The following is a 25,891-nucleotide window of genomic DNA, read 5'->3' on the forward strand; positions in this document are numbered from 1 at the left end:
CAATGCAAGAGATGCAGGTTCGATCCCTGGATCGGGAAGATCCCCTGGAGGAGGACAAGGCAACCACCTCCAGTATTCTTACCTGGAGAATTCCATGGACAGAGGACCCCAGCAGGCTACAGTCCACGGGGTCGCAGTGTCAGACATGGCTGAGTGACTGAACACACATGTATATATGTACCAAGGGACCAAGATTCCCTCCAGCACAACCTCTAGCAACAGTGGTAGGCTGAGCTCACCCCAGAACAACCTTTATAAGAATCTTTCTCCTGAAAAAACTTGCAAATATAGAGCAACAAAACCAACTGATTTTGCCACATTTATTTTACCCCTAAATGCACAACACAAGCAGGCACACACATATGTACGAAACTGTATCAAAAGTCTATAGGGTTCCACAGAAAGGTCACTCAATCCAGAAAAAGGCAAGACAGAGGCAGCACAATGCTGAGAAAAGAAAGTACTCACTTTTAGTTGTTTTATTTTCTTACCTCTGCTGGTAGAGGACTGGTGGTTGCTGGCTTGACTGGGTCGTGTGCCACAGCCAGGGTTCCTGCAGAGGAAGTTCCATTCATGGTTAATTTGGCTGCATCAGCAACTTCTCCATTAGGCAAGATCCCATCAGCAAACCAAACTCGCCTCTGCTCTCTGGGCTGAGCCACTTGAGGAGCCAGAAAAATAAAACAGGCATCACTGTGACATTGGTAGGGTTTCTAACACCAAGAAGAGAAGGTCACCAATTTCAGATGTACAAAGAAACCACTATTTAGCATTTTATAATTATAAACGTAATTGTGACTGCATAAAAGTGGTTATCAGTTAATAAAATACACATTTAAATATATTCCTTACTTATATAATCCCTTAATTCTATAATCTTTAAACACAGTCTTAAAGATTTAAAACACTTTGCTTTAAAATATTAAATATGCCTATGAGTCACATACTCTGTCCTGTTAACACAAACAGATAAACTAAGGAAAATGTTTGAAGTGCATAGGAAATAAACATCAGGGGGAAAATATCTAGAAATATACATCCACATCTCCAGAAAGTATGAAGTTTCTGTAGGAATAAAGTATCTATCTGGAAAAGTGATACAGCATTTTGAAAGGGCAAAAGATGCCCTGAAGAATGTTGAAGAATCATTAACTAATAAAAGAAGAGCTGGCACAGATATGAAAGAACTGGGAAGCAAACTGACCAGATCTTTGGCTGAAGTGTTGCTGAGAAAGAAAAAGACTGATCTGGCAGTGTGAAAGTAGCCTGCATTTTAGTAAAAGGATGGGGAAAAGCTGGAAAACTAAGTCCAGAAAAATGATCTCTTCAAATCCAGTTTTGAAAATCAATTCAAACAGTGAAAACAAAGAGAGACAAGGGAAGAACAACAAAAACAACAAAAGAAGTAAAGAGGATAAAGATTTTAAGAAAGAAAACCTGAGCTCATAAAAACACAAGGAGAATGACTAAGGGATGATCTGAAAAGAGGAGGAAATGGGGAAAAGTATGATAATGTCAATAGAAGTTTTTGGTCTTCAAAAGGAGAGGAGGGCTATTTAGCAAGAGGAAGGGAATATTGCTAGACAAAAAAGTTATAAAATTAATGAGAGAAGACAGAGTTTAATTACCAAGGGAGATTCATTGACAAGATCATTTTAAAGAAATAAATAATTGCTATTTTTGCTATTCATAATCCCCTGAACTTAACAAAGTGCCTTTCATCTAACAATACTATTATCATAAAGATATAGTAAACTAAAATAAGTTGAGTCTATAATTTTCCACCTATCATATGATATCATCAGAATTAAAGTTTTGGATTTTATAAAGATCTGTGCACCTAACACAGTATTTTCATATTTTTATATGGGTAGAGTTTTTAAAATGGCAATATACATTCCAAAAATCGATACTAGAATGGGCTGCTCAGAAAAAAAGAATTCTCATTTTTATCACTTCTTAAAGTCCTACAAAGAACACTAAGGTAGGCATGAGGCTAGAATTTTTCAGGCTGACTTCAAATTCTTCAACTCTTCAAGAAAAGACAAAGTAATTACTCCATTCTTAAGTGGGAGAGGGTATTGGCATATTTTTAGAGGTGCCTCCAAAATATCAGGCAATACAATATTATTCCTTATTTGCCCAGAAATAGTCTCAAGACATTTCTCACCTTGTTCTTCCACTTTAATAACCACCCAAAGGGACTTATCTGCAGTGTGTTAAAGACTTGTGATGTAAAATCACATCAGCACCTTTTCAGAGGAACTTGGTGAGGAAAAAGAGAGAGAACAGCACATGATCCCCTACCTTCTGCTCCAGGGTGCTTTAAAACTCCCACAGGTACCATCACAGTGGGAGGTGGAGAGCTCAGGGCTCCTGAGGCCTGAGCTTGCTGCAAGGGAGGGATAGTAGAACAGTATTCAGCAGGATTGTTAGGGTTAGGGCTCTGGCTTGAGGCACTCATCATGTTCTCCCAGGCTTGAGCTAAAGCAAATACAGACACAATCAATGTGAATGGATTGCAAAATATGGACATCAAGACCTCCACAATATTGGATAAATAATGTAGTTCCTCCTCATTAACACTCATAGTATGTCTCTCTTCCAGCTAATAAAGGTATTAAGGAGATAGATGATTTTATTCAGTAAAGGAGACCATGTAGTTAAGTAAACTATTTGGAAGCAACAAATAAGAATTACATGATACTTCTGATACAGCCTGATAGCAGACCAGTCTTGAGGTTAATGATAGGCTCCTGGCTCCTTTAAAAGGGACCACACATTACCTTAAGAGGGAGTAAAATAATTTTAAACTTATTAAAAATTTATAATTGGGATAGCATTTAGACATTTCTGGTGGCGGGGCAGGTTTAATATTTAATGCATTAAAAAAAAAAAACCTCAGGGGCTAAAAGACCAAAACTCTGTTGTATGATATTTTTTGTTTCATTTCTAGATTTTTAGGCTCTTCTCAGCTGAAGTAAAATCTCATTTGAAAAATTCTGAAGCCTAAAGCTCAGAAGAAAACATCTCAACATTTCTGTGAATTTTGCTTTTGTGCAATCATTACCCTGTGTAAAAGTATACAGCAAGAACACCATTTCACATCTCTGGTGTGTCTCAAAAGCACAGGACCCATTTGAACATGAAAATGTGCCAATATCATACAAGTGCCATCAACCAGTATGAATGATCACAAATGTGTTAAGGTTCTGTATACTCCATAATTTTACTAACTAAATACTGACATATCAACTATTGTCTTCAAAGTAAATAGGATGAAAGATGCTACAGAAATGAAATACATAAATTTTATTATCTAGGTTCAGGTAATATCACACGCTCAGGAATAAAATCACTCAATTTTTGGAGCATTTTTAAAAAAACCTCATTCTGCATCAAAGAATGATCCATAAGATTTTGAATACATGTTGCCTCCAAACTGCAGGACGAAGCTAGAAACAACAGTTATGTTCCTTTGAAAGCACTGGCAGGAAGAGGGAAGGAAGAGAAAAGGAGAAAGGGAAAAAGGGACAGGGAACACTGAAAAGCATCAAATTAAATATTCAGTAAAAGACCAGGCTAAGCCATGCAAGAGGAAAGATGCTGGAAAAACCAGGAAAAGAAGAATTTAGGATCCCCTGTTAAGGGCATCCTTGGCTTAATTTAAAAAGTAAGTATTCCATATGAATCCTCTGCCATTTCCTTCATCTTTAGCTATGCCAAGTTAAAAAAACAAGCTATCAAGTTGGAAGACCTCATCAAATAAAAGAGGTACTGGGTACTGTAATTAAGCAGCATGCTATTATCTGTGAATAAACATCTGAAAATGAAATGATCACTGAGTGAAATAACCACCATCTGAAAAATGACCCTTAAGAGTAAAGAGAATGAATTCATATTTGATCAAAATTATAAGAATTCAGAAATGGGAGGAAACTGGGTGGATCACAGGAAATCAGAAAAGATCAGATTAAATAACATGCAACAGGTTAATAAGCCAGCAACAGGAAAACATCACTATGAGCAAGGCAGACACAGACAGCAGGAGGGGCTTTGAGCAGATAAGCTTCAGCCTCCAGGAGACACCACTACCCCAGCAGAGGCAGCACTGGCGTCTAACTCCAGCATTTCACATCTATCAGCAACTGTTCTAGCAACTGCACAGAGATGCCCTCAAAGAGAAAATACCAAATAGCCTGATCAATTTTATCTTATCTTTTTACAAGAGTACTCTGGGGTTGGTTGGTTTGTTCGGTTTTAACTAAAATGCCCTTGGATTTATTTCCAGTCCTGCAAAAGGTGAACACAGGATAAGCTATATTTACCTTTTCCTGGCCATATTCTTTTACCATATAAGTAAATTCAAAATTATTATCCTCATAACAAATCTAAGTGGTACTAAGGTGATACATGATAGAAAAATGCAATTTTCTTTGATCCTAGATGCTAAAAATATTTACTTTTCACAAGATGAGTGAACCAAGGTGTTAATAAGAATATATTCAGTCATTAAGGTATTCCCTAGAAAGAGAATTCTTCCCTCGAAAGGAAAACCTCAGCCCAGTTCCAATATTTCATCAACTTAGTGGTCAATAGTGCCCTCCCCCTCCCATTCCAGTTACTTCCTTCACAGGAACGTGAACAGCCATGTAGCACCAGATTTCCACAAAAATTTCCATTCTTCCTGCAAAACTTACCTGAATTTAGCAATTATTCATTAAACTAGGCACAGGAATTCTGGAATACTAAGATATTTTCAAATTTTTCTGTTAAAGTTACGACATTTGAGAAGGTGAGCAACTTGAAAAGCAAGGCAGGAAAAATCAGGAGTTTTTTCATTGGCATTCTCTTGTTCTGTCTCAGTAACTGTGAATTCAACCTGTGTTAATACTTACCATTCATTAGCACTGAATGGCAGATTACACATACTCTAGCTTCCTTTCTATCCATGTATAACAGTTTACATTTCAGGCTACAGCAGGAAGCACAAAAAACCTGCAGGAAAAAGAACATACTAAATTTACTTAGGATCACAGTATAAAGGAAGTAAACCAATACTGATCAACACTGTGGTCAGGAAACCATATTAATACAACACTAAAAACTCCAAAGTGAAGTCACTCAGTCATGCCAACTCTTTGTGACCCCACGGACGGGTAGTCTATGAGGCTCCTCCATCCATGGGATTTTACAGGCAAGAGTACTGGAGTGGGTTACCATTTCCTTCTGCAGAGGATCTTCCCAACCCAGGGATCAAACCCAGGTCTCTTAGTCTCCTGCAATGGGAGACAGGTTCTTTACCACTAGTGCCACCTGGGAAACCCTTCGCTTTTCTGCCAAGAAGCAATCGTCTTCTAACTTCATGGTTGCAGTCATCATCTGTAGTGATTTTAGAGCCCAAGAAGAGGAAATCTGTCATTACTTCCACCTTTTCCCCTTCTATTTGCCAAGAAGTAATTGGACCAGGTGCCATGATCTTAACTTTTTTAATATTGAGTTTTAAGCTGGCTTTTTCACTCTCCTCTTTCACCCTCATCAAGAGACTCTTTAGTTCCTCTTCTCTTTCAGCCATTAAAGTCATATTACCTGCATATCTGAGATTATTGATATTTTTCCCAGTAATCTTGATTCCAGCTTATAACTCATCCAACCCGGCACTTCACATAATGTGCTATGCAAACAAGTTAAATAAAAGCAGTGACAATAAACAGCCTTGTCGTACTCCTTAATTTCGAACCAGTCAGTCTTCCACATAATGTTCTAACTGTTGCTTCTTGACTCACATACAGGTTTCTCAGGAGACAGGTAAGATGGTCTGGTATTTCCATCTCTTGAAGAGTTTTCCACAGCTTGTTATGATCCACAGCTGAAGGCTTTAGCATAGTCAATGAAACAGAGGTAGATGCTTTTCTGGAATTCTCTTGCTTTCTCTATGATCCAGCAAATGCTGGCAATTTGATCTCTGGTTCCTCTGTCTTTTCTAAGTCTAGCTTGAATATCTGGTAGTTCTTGGTTCATGTACTACTGAAGCTTAACTTGAAGGATTTTGAGCATAACCTTACTGGCATGTGAGATGAGTGCAATTGGCCAGTAGTCTGGACATTCTTTAGTATTGAAGATTGATCTTTTCCAGTCCTGTGGTCACTGCTGCATTTTCCAAATTTGCTGGCATAATGAGTGTAGTACTTTAAGAGCATCATCTTTTAGGATTTTAAATAGCTCTGCAGGAATTCCAGCCCCTCCACTAGCTTTGTTCGTGGTAATGCTTCCTGGGCTGTGTGCTTAGTTGCTCTGTCCTGTCTGATTCTTTGCGACCCCATGAACTGCAGCCCGCCAATCTTCTCTGTCCACACAGATTCTCCAGGCAAGAATACTGGAGTGGGTTGCCATGTCCTCCTCCAGCACTTTAATAGCATCATCTTTTAGGATTTTAAATAGCTCTGCTGGAATTCCAGCACTGCCACTAGCTTTATTGGCAGCGGTGCTTCCTAAGACCCACTTGACTTCACACTCCAGAATGTCTAGCTCTGGGTGAGTGACCACACCATCGTGATCATCCAGGTATTTAAAATCTTTTTTTGGTATAGTTCTTCTGCTTAGTCTTGCCATCTCGTCTTAATCTCTTCTGCTTCTTTCATTTCAGTCCTTGATTGTGCCCATCTTTGGATGAAATGTTCCTTTGATATTTCCAATTTTCTTGAAGAGATCTCTAGTCTTTCCCCTTCTGCTGTCTTCCTCTATTTCTTTGTATTGTTCATTGAAGAAGGCCTTCTTGTCTCTCCTTGCTATTGTCTGGAACTCTGCATTCAGTTGGTTATACATTTCCCTTTCTCCCTTGCTTTTCACATCTTTTCTTTCCTCAGCTATTTGTAAAGCCTCCTTAGACAACCACTTTGCCTTCTTGCATTTCTTTTTCTTTGGGATGGTTTCGGTCATCACCTCCTGTACAGTGTTATGAACCTCCGTCTACAGTTCTTCAGGCACTCTGTCTACCAGATCTAATCCCTTGAATCTATTCGTCATCTCTACTATATTATCATCAGGGATTTGATTTAGGTCATACATGAATGGCCTAGTGGTTTTCCCTAATTTCTTCAATTTAAACCTTAATTTTGCTATAAGGAGCTAATGATTTGAGCCAAAAGTCAGCTTCAGGTCTTGTTTTCACGGACTATATACAGCTTTCCCATCTTTAGCTACAAAGAATGTAACCAATCTGATTTCAGTACTGACCATTTGGTGATATCCATGTGTAAAGTCATCTCTTGTATTGTTGAAAAAGGGTGTTTACTATGACCAGTGCATTCTCTCTGTGTGACTCCATGGACTGTAGCCTGCCAGGCTCCTCTGTCCATGGGATTTTCCTGGCAAAATTACTGGAGTGGGTTGCCATACCCTCCTCTAGGGGATCTTCCTGACCCAGGGATCAAACCTGCATCTCCATCTCCTGCACTGCAGGCAGATTCTTTACTGGTGAGCCACCAGGGAAGAAAATATATAGGAGGGAAAAAAAATCTAAGCTGTTCTTAGGCAAAATTCCTATCCACAAACACATAACATGGGTGTTTAGATTAGTAACATCTGCTATTTCTGTTTGAAGAGGCAATATAGCAGGTGAAATAAACAAAGACTGGGAATTCTGGGCTTTCACTTCTGTTTTTTTACTACCCTTATGTGTGGAATAATAATCATACCAGCTGCTTTCACTGGTTTGCTATGCAAGTCAGAAAAGATCAAAATACACAGTTCAACCATAAAAGTAAGCACAGCCCCAGCTACAGGGAATCAAACTAGGCCACCAAAAATTGGCCATGCCAATTTCCAGCACCTTACTTCCATTTTCCAGGGTTGGTTCCCGACAATCTTACTTTCTTCTCCCTTCCATACCAGGCAACAAGAACATCCTTAGCTCCCTGTTAAGATTTATTTTCTTGAGAACTCATTAATCCCTATCAGAGAGAACTTCATACAGGCAGAAAGGTGTTCCCAGCAGTGCAAATTTTACTAATCCAGTTTTTATGGCCAATAAGTATCCTGTATGTTACATAACTGAAACAAGAGATGACAAAGTGAGACAAAGACAAAGACAAAGTGAGAGCAATCACCTCTTCTTCTACTAGGTATAATTAATCTACCTAGTTACCATGATTACCAATTTACATTTTCAGAGGCTTCCCATTATCAAAATAACTCTGTGATATAGGGAGAACTGGGGATATATTACCTTATTTTCTAACAGAGGAAACTAAATTTGGATTGTTAAATGACTTGCTCAAGTTCACAGGAATACTAGGCACTACATGTATTATCTCATCTAAACTCATAAATTCTGTGAAAGCATTCATTCATAATTAACAGAGTTAAATAAACGTGAAGTAAAACTACTCTGCCATACAGCTAATAAGCTACATAATAGGTTCGAAACATTCTATTGGAGGCAGTTACCAAAACCATCCCAAAGAAAAAGAAATGCAAGAACACAAAGTGGTTCTCTGAGGAGGCCTTACAAATAGCTGAGAAAAGAATAGATGTGAAAGACAAAGAAGAAAGGGAAAGATATACCCAACTTAATGCAGAGTTCCAGAGAACAGCAAGGAAAGATAAGAAAGTATTCTTAAGGGAGCAATGTAAAGAAATAGAGGAAAACAACAGAAGGGGAAAGACAAGAGATTTCTTCAAGAAACTTGGAGATACCAAGGGAATAATTCATGCAAAGATGGGCACAGTAAAGAACACAGATGGCAAGGACCTAACAGAAGCAGAAGAGATTAAGAAGAGGTGGCACAAATACACAGAAAAAATATACAAAAAAGTCTTAATGACCCAGATAACCACAATGATGTGGTTACTATTCTATAGCCAGACATGCAGCGTGAAGTCAAACAGGCCTTAGGAAGCATTACTACAAACAAAGCTAGTGGAGGTGCTGGAATTCCAGCAGAGCTATTTAAAATCCTAAAAGATGATGCATTTAAGGTGCTGCACTCAATATGCCAGCAAAATTGGAAAACTCAGCAGTGGCTATAGGACTGGAAAAGGTCAGTTTTCATTCCAATCCAAAAGAAAGGCAATGCAAAAGAATATTCAGAGTACCGCACAATTGCACTCATTTCACATGCTAGCAAGGTAATTTTCAAAATCCTTTAAGCTTGGCTTCAACAGTACGTGAACCAAGAACTTCCAGATCTACAAGCTGGATTTAGAAAAAGCAAAGGAATCAGAGTACAAATTCCCAACATCTTTTGGATCATAGACAAAGCAAGAGAATTCCAGAAAAACATCTTCTACTTCTCTGACTAAGTAAGCTAAAGCCTCTGACTCTGAGGATCACAACCAACTGTGAAAAATTCTTAAACAGAATACCAGACCACTTTACCTGTCTCCTGAGAAACCTGTATGCAGGTCAAGAAGCAACAGTTAGAACTGGGATGGAACAACAGACTGGTTCAAAATTGGGAAAGGAGTACATCAAGGCTGTATATTGTCAACCTGCTTATTTAACTTCTTTATGCAGAGTACATCATAGGAAATGCCAGGTTGGACCAATCACTAGCCAGACAATCAAGACTGCCAGGAGAAATATCAACAATCTCAGATATGCAGATGATACTACTTTAATGGCAGAAAGCAAAGAGGAACTAAAGAACCTCTTGATGAGGGTGAATAGAGGTGAGTGAAAAAGCTGGCTTAAAACTCAAAGTTCAAAAAACTAAGATCATGGCATCCAGTCCCATCACTTTATGGCAAATAGATGGGGAAAAAGTAGAAACAGTGACAGATTTTATTTTATTGGGCTCCAAAACCACTGTGGATAGTGACTGCAGCTACAAATTAAAAGACACTTGCTCTTTGGAAGAAAAGCTGACAAACCTAGACAGCATATTAAAAAGCAGAGACATCACTTTGCCGTCCATATAGTCAAGCTATGATTTTTCCAGCAGTCATGTACAGATGTGGGAGTTGGACCATAAAGAAGACTGAGCACCAAAGAATCGATGCTTTTGAATTGTGGTGTTGGAGAAGACTCTTGAAGAGTCCCTTGGACTGAAAGGAGATCAAACCAGTCAATCCTAAAGGAAATTAATCCTGAATATCCACTGGAAGAACTGATGCTAAAACTCTAATACTTTAGCCAGCTGATGCAAAGAGCTGACTCGCTGGAAAAGACCCTGATGCTGGGAAAGACTGAGGGCAGGCAGAGAAGGGGATGACAGAGTATGAGATGGTTGGATGACATCACTGATTTCACGGACATGAGTTTGAGCAAGCCCCCGGAGATAATGAAGGACAGGGAAACCTGACATGCTGCAATCCATGGGGTCGCAAAGTCAGACACAACTTAATGACTGAAAAACAACAGCTCATTACAATGCTCTTAACACCACAATTCAACACAACTGCAGTTTGAGAAATTAACTACCTCTCTGCTTCCCAAGAAGCATAACCAAGTGGCTATGTTTTAAGACCAGAGGACAAAAAAATCTTGAGAAATTGATCTCTGAGGTTGTAAGCCAACAGATTATTTTAAAGTTCTTTTAATTCAGGGTCTTATAAAGGTTATGCTGTATTCACCACCAAAATCCTCAGCGATAAACAAAACTGACTGTAAGTCAAGTTATTCAAAAGTAATTTGCTACTTAATGTATACTTTTATTTAAAATAACAAATTGCCATCTAGCAAAATACAAATCAGGGTTTCTTCACCCTTCTTTTTGAATTAAGTATAAAAGTGTATAAAGTATAACATATTAAGTTTAATAGGTTTTTTTTTTTTTTGAGGGGAAGTGTTTTATTTTTGTATTGATACTACTGTCACTCAACTCTGCAGGGAAAAACAGAGAAAAAAGGAACAACAATGGACAAAAATTATTACCTTTAAATGCTCCAAGGTACAGGTGATGTCTATGCAATAAACCTATTGGGTTTTTAATTTTTACCCTCTCCATCACATTTATGGGGGAAAAGCATGAGTTATATAGCCAAAAAAAGCCTTGGTTGGTTTCTAGTTCCACTTAGTTTCTTCAACTGTAAGGTAGGGATAATATCACCATTTACACAGGTTTACTAAAAAGATTAAATTAGATAATAAACAAAATACTGAGCATGTACTAAATAAATGTTAACTCCCTTCTGATTCCCTCTTAGCTGGCTGCCCAGGAACTGTGTGGTCACAGTCCAGGTGTTGCTAGAGAAGTGGCCCTAGAACTAAGGACTTCAATTTCACTATTCTCTTATTCTGTTTTTTCCTAAAACCATTGCAAATTGCTTTGGAGTTTGGACTCTGCAAGTCAAAGAGTCTGAGTTAGAATCCTAACTCAAACAGTTATTTGCTGTGTGATTTTGAACAAGTTAATCATTTTAAACCTATTGCAAAATATGGATTATAACACTAGCTATCTCCTAAAGAGTTAACATGTACTAAATAAAATCATATAATCAGCATTTAGAAGTGTCTGGCACGTGGTAAACATTCAATAAATATTAAATGAGAACATTATCTCATTCTCCTCGCCATCACTACCACCACCATCATCAATCTGCCTCCAACTGCAAAGCATCTGCAACTCTGTAACTGCTTTGTTACTTATTATATTTCATATACTGAACTCTGTCATCTACAGAAATATGAGCAGTATGTTTTAATACAGTGACTATTCTTATACTGTTTTTGCCTCTCTTTAATTAAAAACAGAACAGTAAGCAATAAATAATGCTCACTGAATGAATTAATGAGTAAACAAATAAATGGAAATAGATAACAGATGGCAACATAGATGGGCCCGTTAGGACTTCCCTTGCTTTTCCAATAGAAAGTGCTTTTATTGCAAAGACAATGTAACAAGTTAAAAATGTCTCCAAAGACAAATTCTGACCCTATCCCAAGAATGGATTGGACCAGTACAATTTAGCTGGAAGCTTAATACCAAGTCTTACAGGGCTATGAAAACTTCAATTTTCTACTAAGCTTTACTTTCCCACTCCAAAATAACTAACAATTTTCTGAAACCTTCATCATCTATCCCTATTTCACCTTCTCTCAATGTTTATATTTTCTATGTGAAATATGAGCCAAGGATTTAGAAATTTCTTAATGCTTTCACCACTAAATACAAAAATTTACCTAAATACAAAAAAATTCCCTACCTTCTCTTTCTTACCCTTGTTGAAAACCTAACACTCAATAAATGCACAGATGTCATCTCTTTGGCATTCTCAAAATTTTTTCTCTTCCTTTGATTAATCCTCTTTTTCTTCTAAAACAACTTGTCTAGAAGATCATTCATGATGTTATATAAATATGGTAGAATCTTCCATCCTTAAAAAAATTCACCCATAATCACCACCTTCATTTAATAATTGCTCCAATTTTTTCTGTTCTCCCCTAACAGTAATTTCTGAAAAGGATCTCTCAGTCCCTTCACTTCTTATTCCATTTTCAACCAATTTCCCATTTTTGACCCATCCTGCTTCTGTATTCACAGAATAGAAGAAAGCATTCTCTATCAAGACAGCTAAAGTGACCCTACTGTAGTCAAGTATAATGGTCCTTTTTCTGTCCACATCTTATTGACCTTGATCAGCATTTTACATAGGTGATAGTCCCCATTCTTTGACAAACTACATTCTTCTTTTGACTTCCAAGACAACACGTTTTGTTTTCTACCTGTCTCTCTGGCCACTCTTTCTCAGTCACGTGTACTGAGTCTTTCTTCTCCACTTGACCTCAGTGGCTCAGCCCTGGGCCCTTTCTCTTCCCTCTGTCCAGTCTTCCCTAGGTGAGCTCATGCATCCCCATAGCTTCTCACTGAATTTCCTACATAACCTGCAAAGCCCAATGATCTATTCCCCGAGTCCCTCTCTAAGCTCTTTTTAGGCGGTTTCTTTTACTTGTTGTACTTTAACCACACTGTATTCCTTTCAGTTTCTTGAAGAGGTGCTTTCCTACCTCAGACACTGTGTCTGTAATGTTCACTCTTCCTAAAGCATTCTGCTCCCTGTTCTGATGACTGACTCCTCAAATTTCATATATCACCTAAAATGCCACTTCTCAGAGGACTACCCAGACCTTCCTCCCCGTCCCTTTTATACAGTATCCCTCCTTGTTAATTTCCTAAATAGGCCTCATCACAATTTGCAATTCTGTTTTTTATGCTTTTGGTTATTCCCACTAATCTTTACATGAGAATATGGATCACAATGTCATTAGTATAAACCAGCACCCAGCACAGTGACAGACACTTGGTGTTTATTGAATAAAATAATTGTCTGGGATTCATTTATTCATTAACAAACATCCACTGAGCACTTTGTAGGTAGCAGGTACCACACCAAATGCTGGGGATACAAAAAGAATCATAATCACACAATCCTTACAGACTAATGGGGTCTTGAGAAGGACAAAGACAATACTGTATGATAAGTGCTATGACATGGGTGAGGCTGATTTTTAGCCCTCACAGTCTTTTCAATGGAAAACATTTCCTAGCTTCATTAGAACTCAAGATGAAACCAGCATGCTTGATCTGGTTTTACCACACCAGAACAGTTAAACTCATAATGTCAGTGAAAAGATAGGACAGGCAGGTTTTCAGGCAGAGTATGAGGGAAACTAACTTACTATGCAATATTCTATTTAAAGCATCTATTTCTTACTCTTATATCTATGGTTTTCCATTAACAAATAAGCAAATAGAAAATGGGATTGCCCTGATGGCTCAGTGGTAAACGGTCTGCCTGCCAATGAAAGGACACAGGTTTGATCCCTAGTCCAGGAAGATCCCACGTGCTGCAGAGCAACTAAACCCACGTGGCACAATCACTAAGTCTGTTCTCTAGTGCCCAGAAGCTGTAACTACTGAGCCCACATGCCACAACCACTAAAGTCCACAAGCCTAGGGCCCGTGCTCTGCAATAAGAGAAACCACCACAAGGACAAGCCTGTGCATCGCAACTAAAGAGTAGCCCCCACTCACTACAACTAGGAAGAAGCTCTCATAGCAACAAAGATTTAGCAGAGCGAAAAATAAATAAATACAATTATTTTTAAAAAGAAAACAAACAACCCAATTAAAAGATAGGCAAAAGATTTAAATAGACACTTTACCAAAGAAGCTACACAGATGGGAAATAGGTATAAGAAAAGATGTTCAGTATCATGTCATTAGAGTTGCAAATTAAAACAAAAATGAGATACTACATCTATTAAAATGTCTACAATTTGGGATTTCCCTGCCTGTCTGGCAGTTAGGACTCCAAGCTCGCATTGCCAAGGGCCCAGATTCAAACCCTGGTTGAGGAACTAACATCCCACAAGCCACACACCATGGCCAAATAAATAAATCAATTAAAAGGTCTAAAAATCCAAAACTGATAAGACCAAATGCTGGTGAGGATATGGAGCAACAAGAATTTTCATTCACTGCTGATGGGAATGCAAAAATGGTACGGCCCCCTTGGAAGACAATTTGGCAGTTTTTTACGAAGAGAAGCGCTTCTCCGGTGGCTCAGACGGTAAGGAATCTGCCTGCAATGTTGGAGGTCGGGGTTTGATTCCTGGGTCAGAAAGATCCCCTGGAAAGGGGAATGGCTACCCACTCCAGCATTCTTGCCTGAAGAATTCCATGGACAGAGGAGCCTGGCAGGCTACAGTCCATGAGGTCGCAAAGAGTCGAACACAACTAACTGAGTTAGTGACACTTACAAAGAGAAACACAGGCTTACCATGCCCTCCAGTAATCATGCTCCTAAGTATTTATACAAATGAAAAACTTACATCTAGTCAAAACCTGCACACAAATATTTATAACATCTTTACTTATAATTGCCAAAAACTAGATCAACCAAGATGCCTTTCAATAGCTGAATGAATAAACAAACTTGTGGTGTTCCCATACAACAGATCACTACACAGCAATAAAAAGAAATGAGTCATCAGGTCACAAAAAGACATGGAGGTTCCTTGACTCTGGTCTTCGCAATGACCAAAAAAGTAAAAATAAACAAGTGAAACTACATCAGGCTAGAAAGCTTCTACACAGTAAAGGAAATCATCAACAAAATGAAAAGACAATATGGAAAATGAGAAAATATTTTCAAGTCAGGTATTTGATAAGGGGTTAATACTGCAAATGTACAAAGAGCTCATATAGATCAACAGGAGGAAAATAACACAATCCAATTAAAAATGGGTAAAAGACATAAACAGACATTTCTCCAAAGACGACATAAGAATGGCCAACATGTATGTGAAAAGATGCTCCCTAATTATCAGGAAATGCAAATCAAACCACAATGAGATTTCAATTCATACCTGTCAGAATGGTTACTATCAAAAAGACAACAAATAACAAATGTCGGGAAGGATGTGAAGACAGCCCTGTGCACTGTTGGTGGGAATGAAAACTGGTGCAGCCACTACAGAAAACAGTATAGAGGATGCTCAAAAAATTAAAAATACAACTATCGTATGACCCAGCAATTCCACATTTAGGTATTTATCCAAAGAAAACAACATCAATAACTCAAATAGATACCTGTACCACCATGTTCACTACAACATTATTTACAGTAGTCAGTATATGGAAACAACCTAGGTGTCCATCAATAGACAAATGAATAAAGAAATTCTGGTATGTATTTTTATATGTATATGTGTATACACACACACATGATGGACTATTACTCAGCACAAAAAAGAATAAAATCTTTACATTTGCAACAACATGGATGCAACTAGAGGGAATTATGCTAGTGAAATAAGTCAGAGATAGACAAATACTGGACGAGCTTACTTATATGTGGAATCTAAAAAGCATCCAAACAAAACAACAAATAATGAGCTCATTAAATCAGAGAATAGTCTGGTGGTAGTTGCCAAGGTGGCAATATATGTGAAAGAGATGAAGATGCTCAAAAGACAGAAATTTGAAGAGATAAACTACATAAATCATAGGGTGTAGTGCCTGTCATCCCATCTATTGTTAATAATACTATATTGCAAATTTGAAAGTTGCTATGAGTGTAATCTTAAAAGTTCTCATCATAAGAAAATTTTATAACTATGTATGGTACAGATGTTAACTGGATTTATTACAGTGATCATTTCACAATACATACAAATACCTAATCATTATGTTGTATACCCAAAAGTAATACATCCTTATATGTCAATTATACTCAATTTTTTAAAAAGGGAAGAATCTTAAATGTGTATTTCTAAGTCAAAGATGCCAGTTTGAAAGCCAACATAATATATGATACCAGCTAATGATAAAAGACATTCTGGAAAAGCAAAAACTACAGGGCCAAGATCAGTAGCTGCCAGGGTTCAGATAAAGTAAGGGAGGGATACATAAGCAGGGCACAAGGGACTTTTAGGGTGGTGTAACCATTCTATATGATAATAATAAGGTAATAACATGCATTTATCAAACCAATAGAACTGTAAAATTCAAGGAGCAAACGCAAACAAAAACTGTAGTATGTATTTCTTTTTTTTCAGATTGACTTTTTTTTTCATTTATTTTTATTAGTTGGAGTGTATTTCTTTTATATGATTATTGTTAATAAAATAATGTATCAATATTGGTTCATTAATTGCAACCAATGTACTACTCTAGTACAAGATGTCAATAATGAGGTCCACTTGAGGGGAGGTGTGCTTTCTGCCCAATTTTTCTGCTATAAAAAAAGAAAAGTCTATTCAATAAGCAAGCATCAGTCTTACTATTTGAACTTAACAAACAACTACAGGGCATCCAATCCATAAAAGCAGAAACACATTATTTTCAAGTGTGGTTCTCCAGGACAGATTATATTCCGGGTCACAAAACAAGTCTCAACAAATATAAGATAGAAATTACTTCAAGCATTTTTCCAATCATAATGGTATGAAACTAGAAATCAGCTACAGATAGAAAAACTGGAAAAACAAACATGTGGAGACTAAACAGCACATTACTAAAAAACCAATGAATCAATGAAGAAGTCACAGAGAAAATCAGAAAATAGCCTAGACAAATGAAGTGGAAACACACATTCCAAAATCTTTGAGATGCAGCAACAGCAGTTCTAGGAGGCAAGTTTATGGTGATACAGGCCTACCTCAAGAAATAAGAAAAACCTCAAACAAACTAAACTACAATCTAAAACAATTAGAAAAAGAAGAACAAACAAATCCCAAAGTATCCTGCACTAAAGGTGGATTCTTTACCACTGAACCACCAGGGAAGCCCATGACCATAACTAACATCATATTCAATGGTGAAAAGCTAAAAGCTTTTCTTCTAAAATCAGGAACAAGACAAAGGATGCCCACTATCAATCACTTTTATTTAACATAGTATTGGAAGTCCTAGCCACAGTATTCAGACAAGAAAAAGAAATAAGATGCATCCAAATTAAAAAGGAAGAAGTAAAACTGTCATTATTAGTAGATGACATGACTCTACATATAAGAAAAACCCGAAAGTCTCCACTGAAAAACTATTAGAATAAATGAGCTTAGTAAAGTTGCAGGATATGAGATTAATGTACAGAAATCTGTTATAAAATAATCTTGTTTAAAATGCCATAAAAAACAATAGATACCTAGGATTAACGTACCAAGGAGGTAAAAGACTCTAAAAAACATGAAACACTATGAAGGAAATTGAAGATGATACTGAAGAAATGAATTGAAACACTGAAGAAATGAATCAGAAGAAGTAATACTGATAAATACTGTACTACCCAAAGCAATCTACAGATTTAATGCCATCCCTATCAAAATAACCATGACATTTTCCACCAAATTAGAACAATCCTAAAACTTAAATGGAACCACAAAAAACTCTGACTTGCCAAACCAATCTTAAGAAAAACGAACAAAGCTGGGGCTAGCACACTCCCTGACTTCAGACTATACTACAAAGCTACAGTCATAAAAATAGCATTGTACCACACTGCTACATTTAAAACGGATATCCAACAAGGACCTACTGCACAGCTCATGGAACTCTGCTCAATGTTATGTGGCATCCTGGATGGAAAGGAAGTTTGGGGGAGAATCGATACATGTATATGTATGGCTGAATCCCTTTGCTGTTCACCTGAAACTATTCCAACATTGTTAACTGGCTATACCACAATACAAAATCAAAAGTTTTTTAAAAAAATAGCTTAGTACTGGCACAAAAAAAAATACACAGATCAACACAGAATAGAGAGCCCAGAAATAAACCCATACACTTACATCAATTAACCTATGACAAAGGAAGCAAGATATACAAAGGAGAAAAGATAGTCTCTTCAGTAAGTGGTGTTGGATAACTGGACAGCTACATTTATTTTACAAAATAAAATTAGAATATTTTTTCACACCACTTACAAAAAGAAAATGGATTAAAGACCTAAATGTTAGACTGGAAAGTATAAGACTTCAAGAAAACATAGAAAACACTCTTTAACACAAACTGTATTGATATTTTTTGGGTCTATCTCCTAAGCCAAAGGGGAAAAAATCAAAAATATATAAATGGCATCTAATTAAACTTAAAAGCTTTTGTACAGCAAAGAAAACCATCAACAAAGCAAAGAAACAACCTACAAAATGGGAGAAAACATTTGCAAATTATATGATCAGTAAGGGATTAATATTCAAAATATATAAAGAGCTCAAACAATTCAGTATCAAAAAAACAAACAACTGAATTTAAAAATGGGCAGAACACATGAACATGCTTCCAAAGGAGACACACAGATGGCCAAGAGCCACATGAAAAGATGCTCAACATCACTAATCATCAGGAAAATGCAAAGCAAAACCATAATGTGATATCATTCACACCTTTCAGAATGGCTATCATCAAGAAGTCCACAAATAACAATGTCAGCAAGGACATGGAAGGGAACCCTCATAAACTACTGGTGGCAATGTAAATTGGTATAGCCACTATGGAAAACAGTATGGAAATCTCTCAAAAAATTAAGCACAAAACTAACGTATTATCCAGCTATCCCAATTCTGGTTATTCAGCCAAAGAATATGAAAACAGTAACTGAAAAAGATATGGACTCCTATGTTCATCATGGCATTATTTACAAGAGCCAAGATATGGAAACAACCTAAATGTTCATCAACAGAAGAATGGACAAAGAATATGCAGCACATGTGTGCATGTATGGACGGGAGCGCACACACACACACATGGATGGGCGCGCACGCACACACACACACACACACACACACACTGGAATATCACTCAGCCAACTAAAAAGAATTAAATTCTCCCGTTTACAACAACATGGATAGACCTACAGAGTATGCTTAGTGAAGAGTTAGAGAAAGACAAAACTCGATATATGAAATCTAAAATATAAAACAAATGAATATGACAAAACAGACTCACAGATAAGGAAAACAAACTAGTGGTTAGTACTGAGGAGAAGGAAGGGAAGGGGCAAGATAGGAATAGAGGATTGAGAGGTAACACAATGGGAAAGACGAGAGATGTCTTCAAGAAAATTAGAGATACCAAGGGAACATTTCATGCAAAGATGGGTTCGATAAAGGAAAGAAATGGTATGGACCTAAGAGAAGCAGAAGATATTAAGAAGAGGTGGCAAGAATACACAGAAGAACTGTACAAAAAAGATTTTCACCACACAGATAATCACGATAGTGTGATCACTCACCTAGAGCCAGACATCCTGGAATGTGAAGTCAAGTGGGCCTTAGAAAGCATCACTTCGAACAAAGCTAGTGGAGGTGATGGAATTCCAGCTGAGCTATTTCAAATCCTGAAAGATGATGCTGTGAAAGTGCTACACTCAATATGCCAGAAAATTTGGAAAACAGCAGTGGCCACAAGACTGGAAAAGGTCAGTTTTCATTCCAATCCCAAAGAAAGGTAATGCCAAAGAATGTTCAAACTACCACACAATTGCACTCATCTCACACGCTAGTAAAGTAATGCTCAAAATTCTCCAAGCCAGACTTCAGCAATACGTGAACCGTGAACTTCCAGATGTTCAAGCTGGTTTTAGAAAAGGAAGAGGAACCAGAGATCAAATTGCCAACATCCGCTGGATTATCAGAAAAACAAGAGAGTTCCAGAAAACATCTACTTCTGCTTTATTGACTATGTCAAAGCCTTTGACTGTGTGGATCACAATAAACTGTGGAAAATTCTGAAAGAGATGGGAATACCAGACCACCTGACCTGCCTCTTGAGAAACCTATATGCAGGTCAGGAAGCAACAGTTAGAACTGGACACGGACCAACAGACTGGTTCCAAATAGGAAAAGGAGTACGTCAAGGCTGTATATTGTCACCCTGCTTATTTAACTTAGATGCAGAGTACATCATGAGAAACGCTGGGCTGGAAGAAGCACAAGCTGGAATCAAGATTGCTGGGAGAAATATCAATAACCTCAGATATGCAGATGACACCACCCTTATGACAGAAAGTGAAGAGGAACTAAAAAGCCTCTTGATGAAAGTGAAAGAGGAGAGTGAAAAAGTTGGCTTAAAGCTCAACATTCAGAAAACTAAGATTATGGCATCTGGTCCCATCACTTCATGGCAAATAGATGGGGAAACAGTGGAAACAGTGTCAGACTTTATTTTTGGGGCTCCAAAATCACTGCAGATGGTGATTGCAGCCATGAAATTAAAAGACGCTTACTCCTTGGAAGGAAAGTTATGACCAACCTAGACAGCATATTAAAAAGCAGAGACATTACTTTGCCAACAAAGGTCTGTCTAGTCAAGGCTATGGTTTTTCCAGTGGTCATGTATGGATGTGAGAGTTGGACTGTGAAGAAAGCTGAGCACCAAAAAATTGATGCTTTTGAACTGTGGTGTTGGAGTAGACTCTTGAGAGTCCCTTGGACTGCAAGGAGATCCAACCAGTCCATCCTAAAGGAGATCAGTCCTGGGTGTTCATTGGAAGGACTGATGCTGAAGCTGAAACTCCAATACTTTGGCCACTTCATGCGAAGAGTTGACTCACTGGAAAAGACCCTGATGCTGGAAGGGATTGGGGGCAGGAGGAGAAGGGGACGACAGAGGATGAGATGGTTGGATGGCATCACTGACTCGATGGGCATGAGTTTGGGTAGACTCTGGGAGCTGGTGATGGACAGGGAGGCCTGGCGAGCTGCAATTCATGGGGTCACAAAGAGTTGGACACGACTGAGAGACTGAACTGAACTGATGCATAAAATAAATAAGCTACAAGGATGCATTATACAGTACAGAGAAACACAGTCATTATTTTATAATAATTTTAAATAGAATATAGGGAATTTCCTGGCAGTCCAGTGGTTAGGACTCTACACTTTCACTGTCAAGGGTGTGGTTTCAATCCATGTTTGAGGAACTAAGATCCCACAAGTTGTATGGTGCAGTCAGAAAACAAAAAAAGTATAATCTATTAAAATATTGAATCACTATATTGTACATTTGAAACTAATGCAATATTGTAAACCAACTATACTTTAACTTAAGAAACAGGCTATTAATTTCTTAAAGTGGGTGTATCCAGGGAGTTGAATTAGAGACTTGGGATTTGTAAAAGTAGGTAGAAGATTGCCATCTTTAATATATAACTATTACTTAGTTTAAAACAAAGATAGTACCAGGCCTCTTCTTCTCAACTAAAAATGTATTTTATTTTCAATTTCAAATTTGAAAAATTATTTTAATTCTTTAAAATATTTTTCACTTAAACTAAAAATATGCTATAAAGACAAAAATATCTAAATATTATTATATAATTGTTATATATAATTTATAGGCAAAATCACTCATAACAACTGTAGAACAGTAATTCAAATTAAAAGTATGACATTAAATACTAACTGTAGATTTTATACATAAACATAAATTATATAAACATATTTATGTTATATAAATTTATGTAAAACATAAAATTTTATAAGTATATTTAGAAATGTTCATTATATATGAAATCACTTTCATAAATATAAATTTATGTAAAACATTTTATAATTACATTTAGAAATGTTCTGTATACATTAAATACCTATAATCCCCAGTGTGTAGAGGGAGGTACCTTTCTAGAACTATATTAAAAATAATCTAGATCAGTTTTCAATATGCCATTTTGATGTTATACATGTCATCAACCTATCTGCTTTAAACTATATGCAATGATCATTTGCGTGTAAAAGTATTAGTACTATTGGAAATGAATAAAAAATAACAGTAATTGCAAAATACAATCCCTAGCCCATTAAGTGGTACTGTAATAAGCAGCATTCCAATCAAACTAAGATGACTTCCAGAAAACACACTTCCAGCACAGCACATTACAAAATGTCTAATGGCATATTTTTCCCACAAAGTGACCTTGGCTAATCAAGTATGTTTAATAATAACTTTACAGAGATAAATCAGTGCTAGCACAAACCTTATCATTTCCTTTTCTTTCTTTTTTAAACACAGAAGTTCACACAAGATTTCAGAGCTGCAAGGAAATAAAATCTATGCAATCCCCTCCTTTTACAGCAGAGGAAACATAAGCCCAGAGCTGTTTCATACCCATTCCAGGGTTCTTTCCATACCATCTCTCCTACAGTTCTCTTCTGTGGTCTGTCTATTCAAACCACCATCTATCCAAACATAGTAAAAATCCTTCAGTTTTGAGTTATACTGTTAAAGTCAATTAATGTGGAAAAAGCAGTGAGTAAACTGGAGTGGTATATCTCTCCTCATTCTATGACCTGGCAACCACATTGTTCTTTTCCTAATTTGTAGCCCAAGACCTAACAGTGAAGTAAAACCTAAAATCCTGCTACCTTTGCTATACTCTCCCCTCCACTGATAGCACCAATCACTTAGCATTTTTGTCTTCCTTTCAAATTCCCAGTCCTTTACCACTATCCAAAACTAACGTTCACCCAAAGACAATCATTTATATTTCTAGTAAGCAATCCAAATACAGATAAATTTTGCTACTATGTCCAGTGTGATAAAAAGAGCAAGGGGCTTTGGAACTGAATAAACCTGTGTTAAAATCCATGCACTCTTGTTTATAAACTCTACTTTCTGAGGCACTTTTCTCCCCTTTAACTGTATCTCAGAGAACTGTGTTAGTTTAGACCAGATAAACCTAGCACAGAGTAGAAGGGTTAAAAAAAATGTTATTCTCATCTTGCATACTGTCCTAAATAAATACACAGTATCTACATTGTGAGGATCAGTTCAAGAACTTTTAAAGGCTATTTTCATGTCTATTTCAGTAGATAGAATAGTCATTAAGCAGTTGGCATCTTGTAAGTAACAACCAGCCACATAACTGATGGTAATGGATAAAGTGTGATAAAACCTTGTGAATGACCAAATAAAAGATAAAAAACTTTCTTCTTTTTTTTTTTAAGAACAAAAGTTGTTTTTATTTTTATTTATTTTTTTTTCATTTATTTTTATTAGTTGGAGGCTAATCACTTTACAATATTGTAGTGGCTTTTAGAAATTCTTTTCCACTTTCAAAAAACTCTTTCCTGTACTCTTAAATTCAATAGCTTCCTTCAGGCCTTTCAAGTCAAATAATCAAATAAAAAGGGGTCAAAATATTTATGGCAAATGGAACATGACAGAGGATGAATAACCATGATCTACTAGATTCAGTGTTTCCCATAGGAAATAAATATAGGTACCTAATAACAATGATCATTTGAACTTAGAGGGCACTTTTCAGGGAAGGAATTCTCTATACTCTTTTTTTTTTTGGTCTCACTGCACAGCTCTCAGGATCTTAGTTTCCCAACCAGGGATTGAACCTGGGGCCACAGCAGTGAAAGCCCCAAGTCCTAAGCACTGGACCAGCAGGAAACTCTCTTCTGTATTCTTTCTATTCTGTAATTTATCACTTATCATACAGGAGAAGTAGAGATTATGCTGCTATATGGAACAATTATATGAATTAATATTGTGTGAAATCATAAAACAAAACCCATTTGCTAAGCATTTTAGAGCATGACATAGTTTTCCAATTAACAATGAAGACAAGAATGGAATCCAGGTGTTTTGATGTCCACTATAACAATATAGAAATAAACTGCAATATTTTAATACCTTCCTAAATTCAATATAATTATATTCTTAATGATAATATATCAAGATAAATATAACAACATCTGTAATACTACTCATCAAGAGCTGAATATATGCCCTAAGCTTTGCTAAATAATTTCCCACAATTTTCTATTAGCTCCTTCTATATTCAAGTATATTTTTATCATAGCCCATTCTTCTGTAAAACGATTTCCCTTTTCCTATTGCTAATTCTCCACCTGTGCTCTGCTGTGATCCCAGTCTCTTCACGTACTTTAGAATTTTGATCCATAAATTATATCCACTTTCTTATCTCCTTCTCCAAATAGTCATTTTATCTTTTAGCAGGGGGCAGAAGCGGGGTGGGGGGCAGTATGCTCACCGGGCAGCATGCGGGATTAGCACAAGGGATCTTAGTTCCTCCACCAGGGACGGAACCCAAGATCCCTGCAGCAGAAACAGAGAGGAGTCTTAACCACTGGACCACCAGAGAAGGCCCAAATGGCTGCTTTTTACATTACAATTTTCCTGACTCCTTCTTCCATTCTTGGAAAAATTAAGCTCCCCTTTCTTACTGTTCCTAAAGCATTTTGTTCATACTGCTATTATAAATGAGGAGACATGCTAGGAGAAGCAGTTACGACGGAAGGAAAGAGTCCTAGCTTTTCCTCCAAAGGTGGCTCTAGCACTTTCAAGCCATGTGACCTTGGATATCTTCCTTGACCTCTCTGAGACTCTAATTCTGGATCTGTCGAGTAGAAAAAAATTAACCACCCATTCTACAAGGTGATAGGGATTAAATGAGAATGAATATAAAACATACATAACTGGCTCTTAAAATACTGTATTATAAATTGTATGGGAAGGTTCAATTTTCTACTCAGATCAGCAGTTCACTATTTTTTTTTTTTTAGGATTTTTACAAAACTACAGGAAATCCAGATACTCCTCACTCACTGAAATCAATCCTTCTGATTATAAGCTCTATGAGGTCATACATTCTATCTTCAAATCTCTAGCACTTAGCCCAGAAACTTTCATATAGTAGATGCTTAATATATGCTTGTTACAATAAGGTAAATTTATTGCCTATAGATATTAAGTTTTAAAAGTATTAGAAATTACTGGATAGTAGAAATATTAGAATGGTACAAACTAAATTTCTTTTTTCAACAGTAAACACTATTTTACAAAATCACATTGCTTAGGGTATTTTTCCAGCTATCTTCCAAGTATCATTTGATTAATTTACTGTCTAGAAAAACTATACCCACATTTATAAGCCCCTTTCTTCTGAGACGCTCAAGGATTTTCACAGACATTATCTCAACAATCCTCAGAATATCCCTGAGGAAAATGGAGATGGAAAGAAAAAAATACGGAATATGAATCCATAGTCCATATGAATGATAAATTTATAAATTCTACAAATTCTACTCAGCAAAAATTCCATGTAATTTTTCAGTTTATGTGCATTTTTATGCCACCATTTTCTTTCTGAATCCACCTAAGTTACCTATTTCGTCATTACATCTGAATATGCTGGCCTGGAACAAAAGCATTTTTATTATTTGCTTAAGAAAGCAAAATTTTCACAAAGTGTTACACACAGTAAGCAAAACATAGAACAGAAACAAAAAAAAAATGATGCCTCTAATCCCCTAACAAAAAACTAATTGTTCAGGCTACTGACCACAGGTTTACTTCAGACTGCAAAATATTTAGGAGTTAGACACATTATTTTCTTCGAATTTTAATAATCAGAGACTAACAGACTAGTCACAATTTTAACAACTTTCTGCTCCCCATTATTTGGTTCATTTGTT

General features: G+C 36.8%; 1 protein-coding gene across 3 annotated transcripts in view; it reads right to left on the minus strand.

The window, feature by feature from the left end:
* ZFYVE9 (zinc finger FYVE-type containing 9) overlaps positions 1–25,891 on the minus strand; it is a 176,909-nt gene that overhangs the window by 62,312 nt on the left and 88,706 nt on the right. For 2 of the 3 annotated variants that reach the window (XM_043461325.1, XM_043461326.1), the window contains 3 exons: positions 4,899–4,998; positions 2,308–2,484; positions 492–661 (listed from right to left, as the gene is read on the minus strand). In XM_043461325.1, the coding sequence (XP_043317260.1) occupies positions 492–661; positions 2,308–2,484; positions 4,899–4,998 (447 nt within the window). The remainder of the gene's footprint in view (positions 1–491; positions 662–2,307; positions 2,485–4,898; positions 4,999–25,891) is intronic. The other variant, XM_043461328.1, reaches the window with a different exon arrangement.

The sequence above is a fragment of the Cervus canadensis genome, chromosome 2 (genome assembly GCF_019320065.1).
Source record: "Cervus canadensis isolate Bull #8, Minnesota chromosome 2, ASM1932006v1, whole genome shotgun sequence".
NCBI classification, from domain to species: Eukaryota; Metazoa; Chordata; class Mammalia; order Artiodactyla; family Cervidae; genus Cervus; species Cervus canadensis.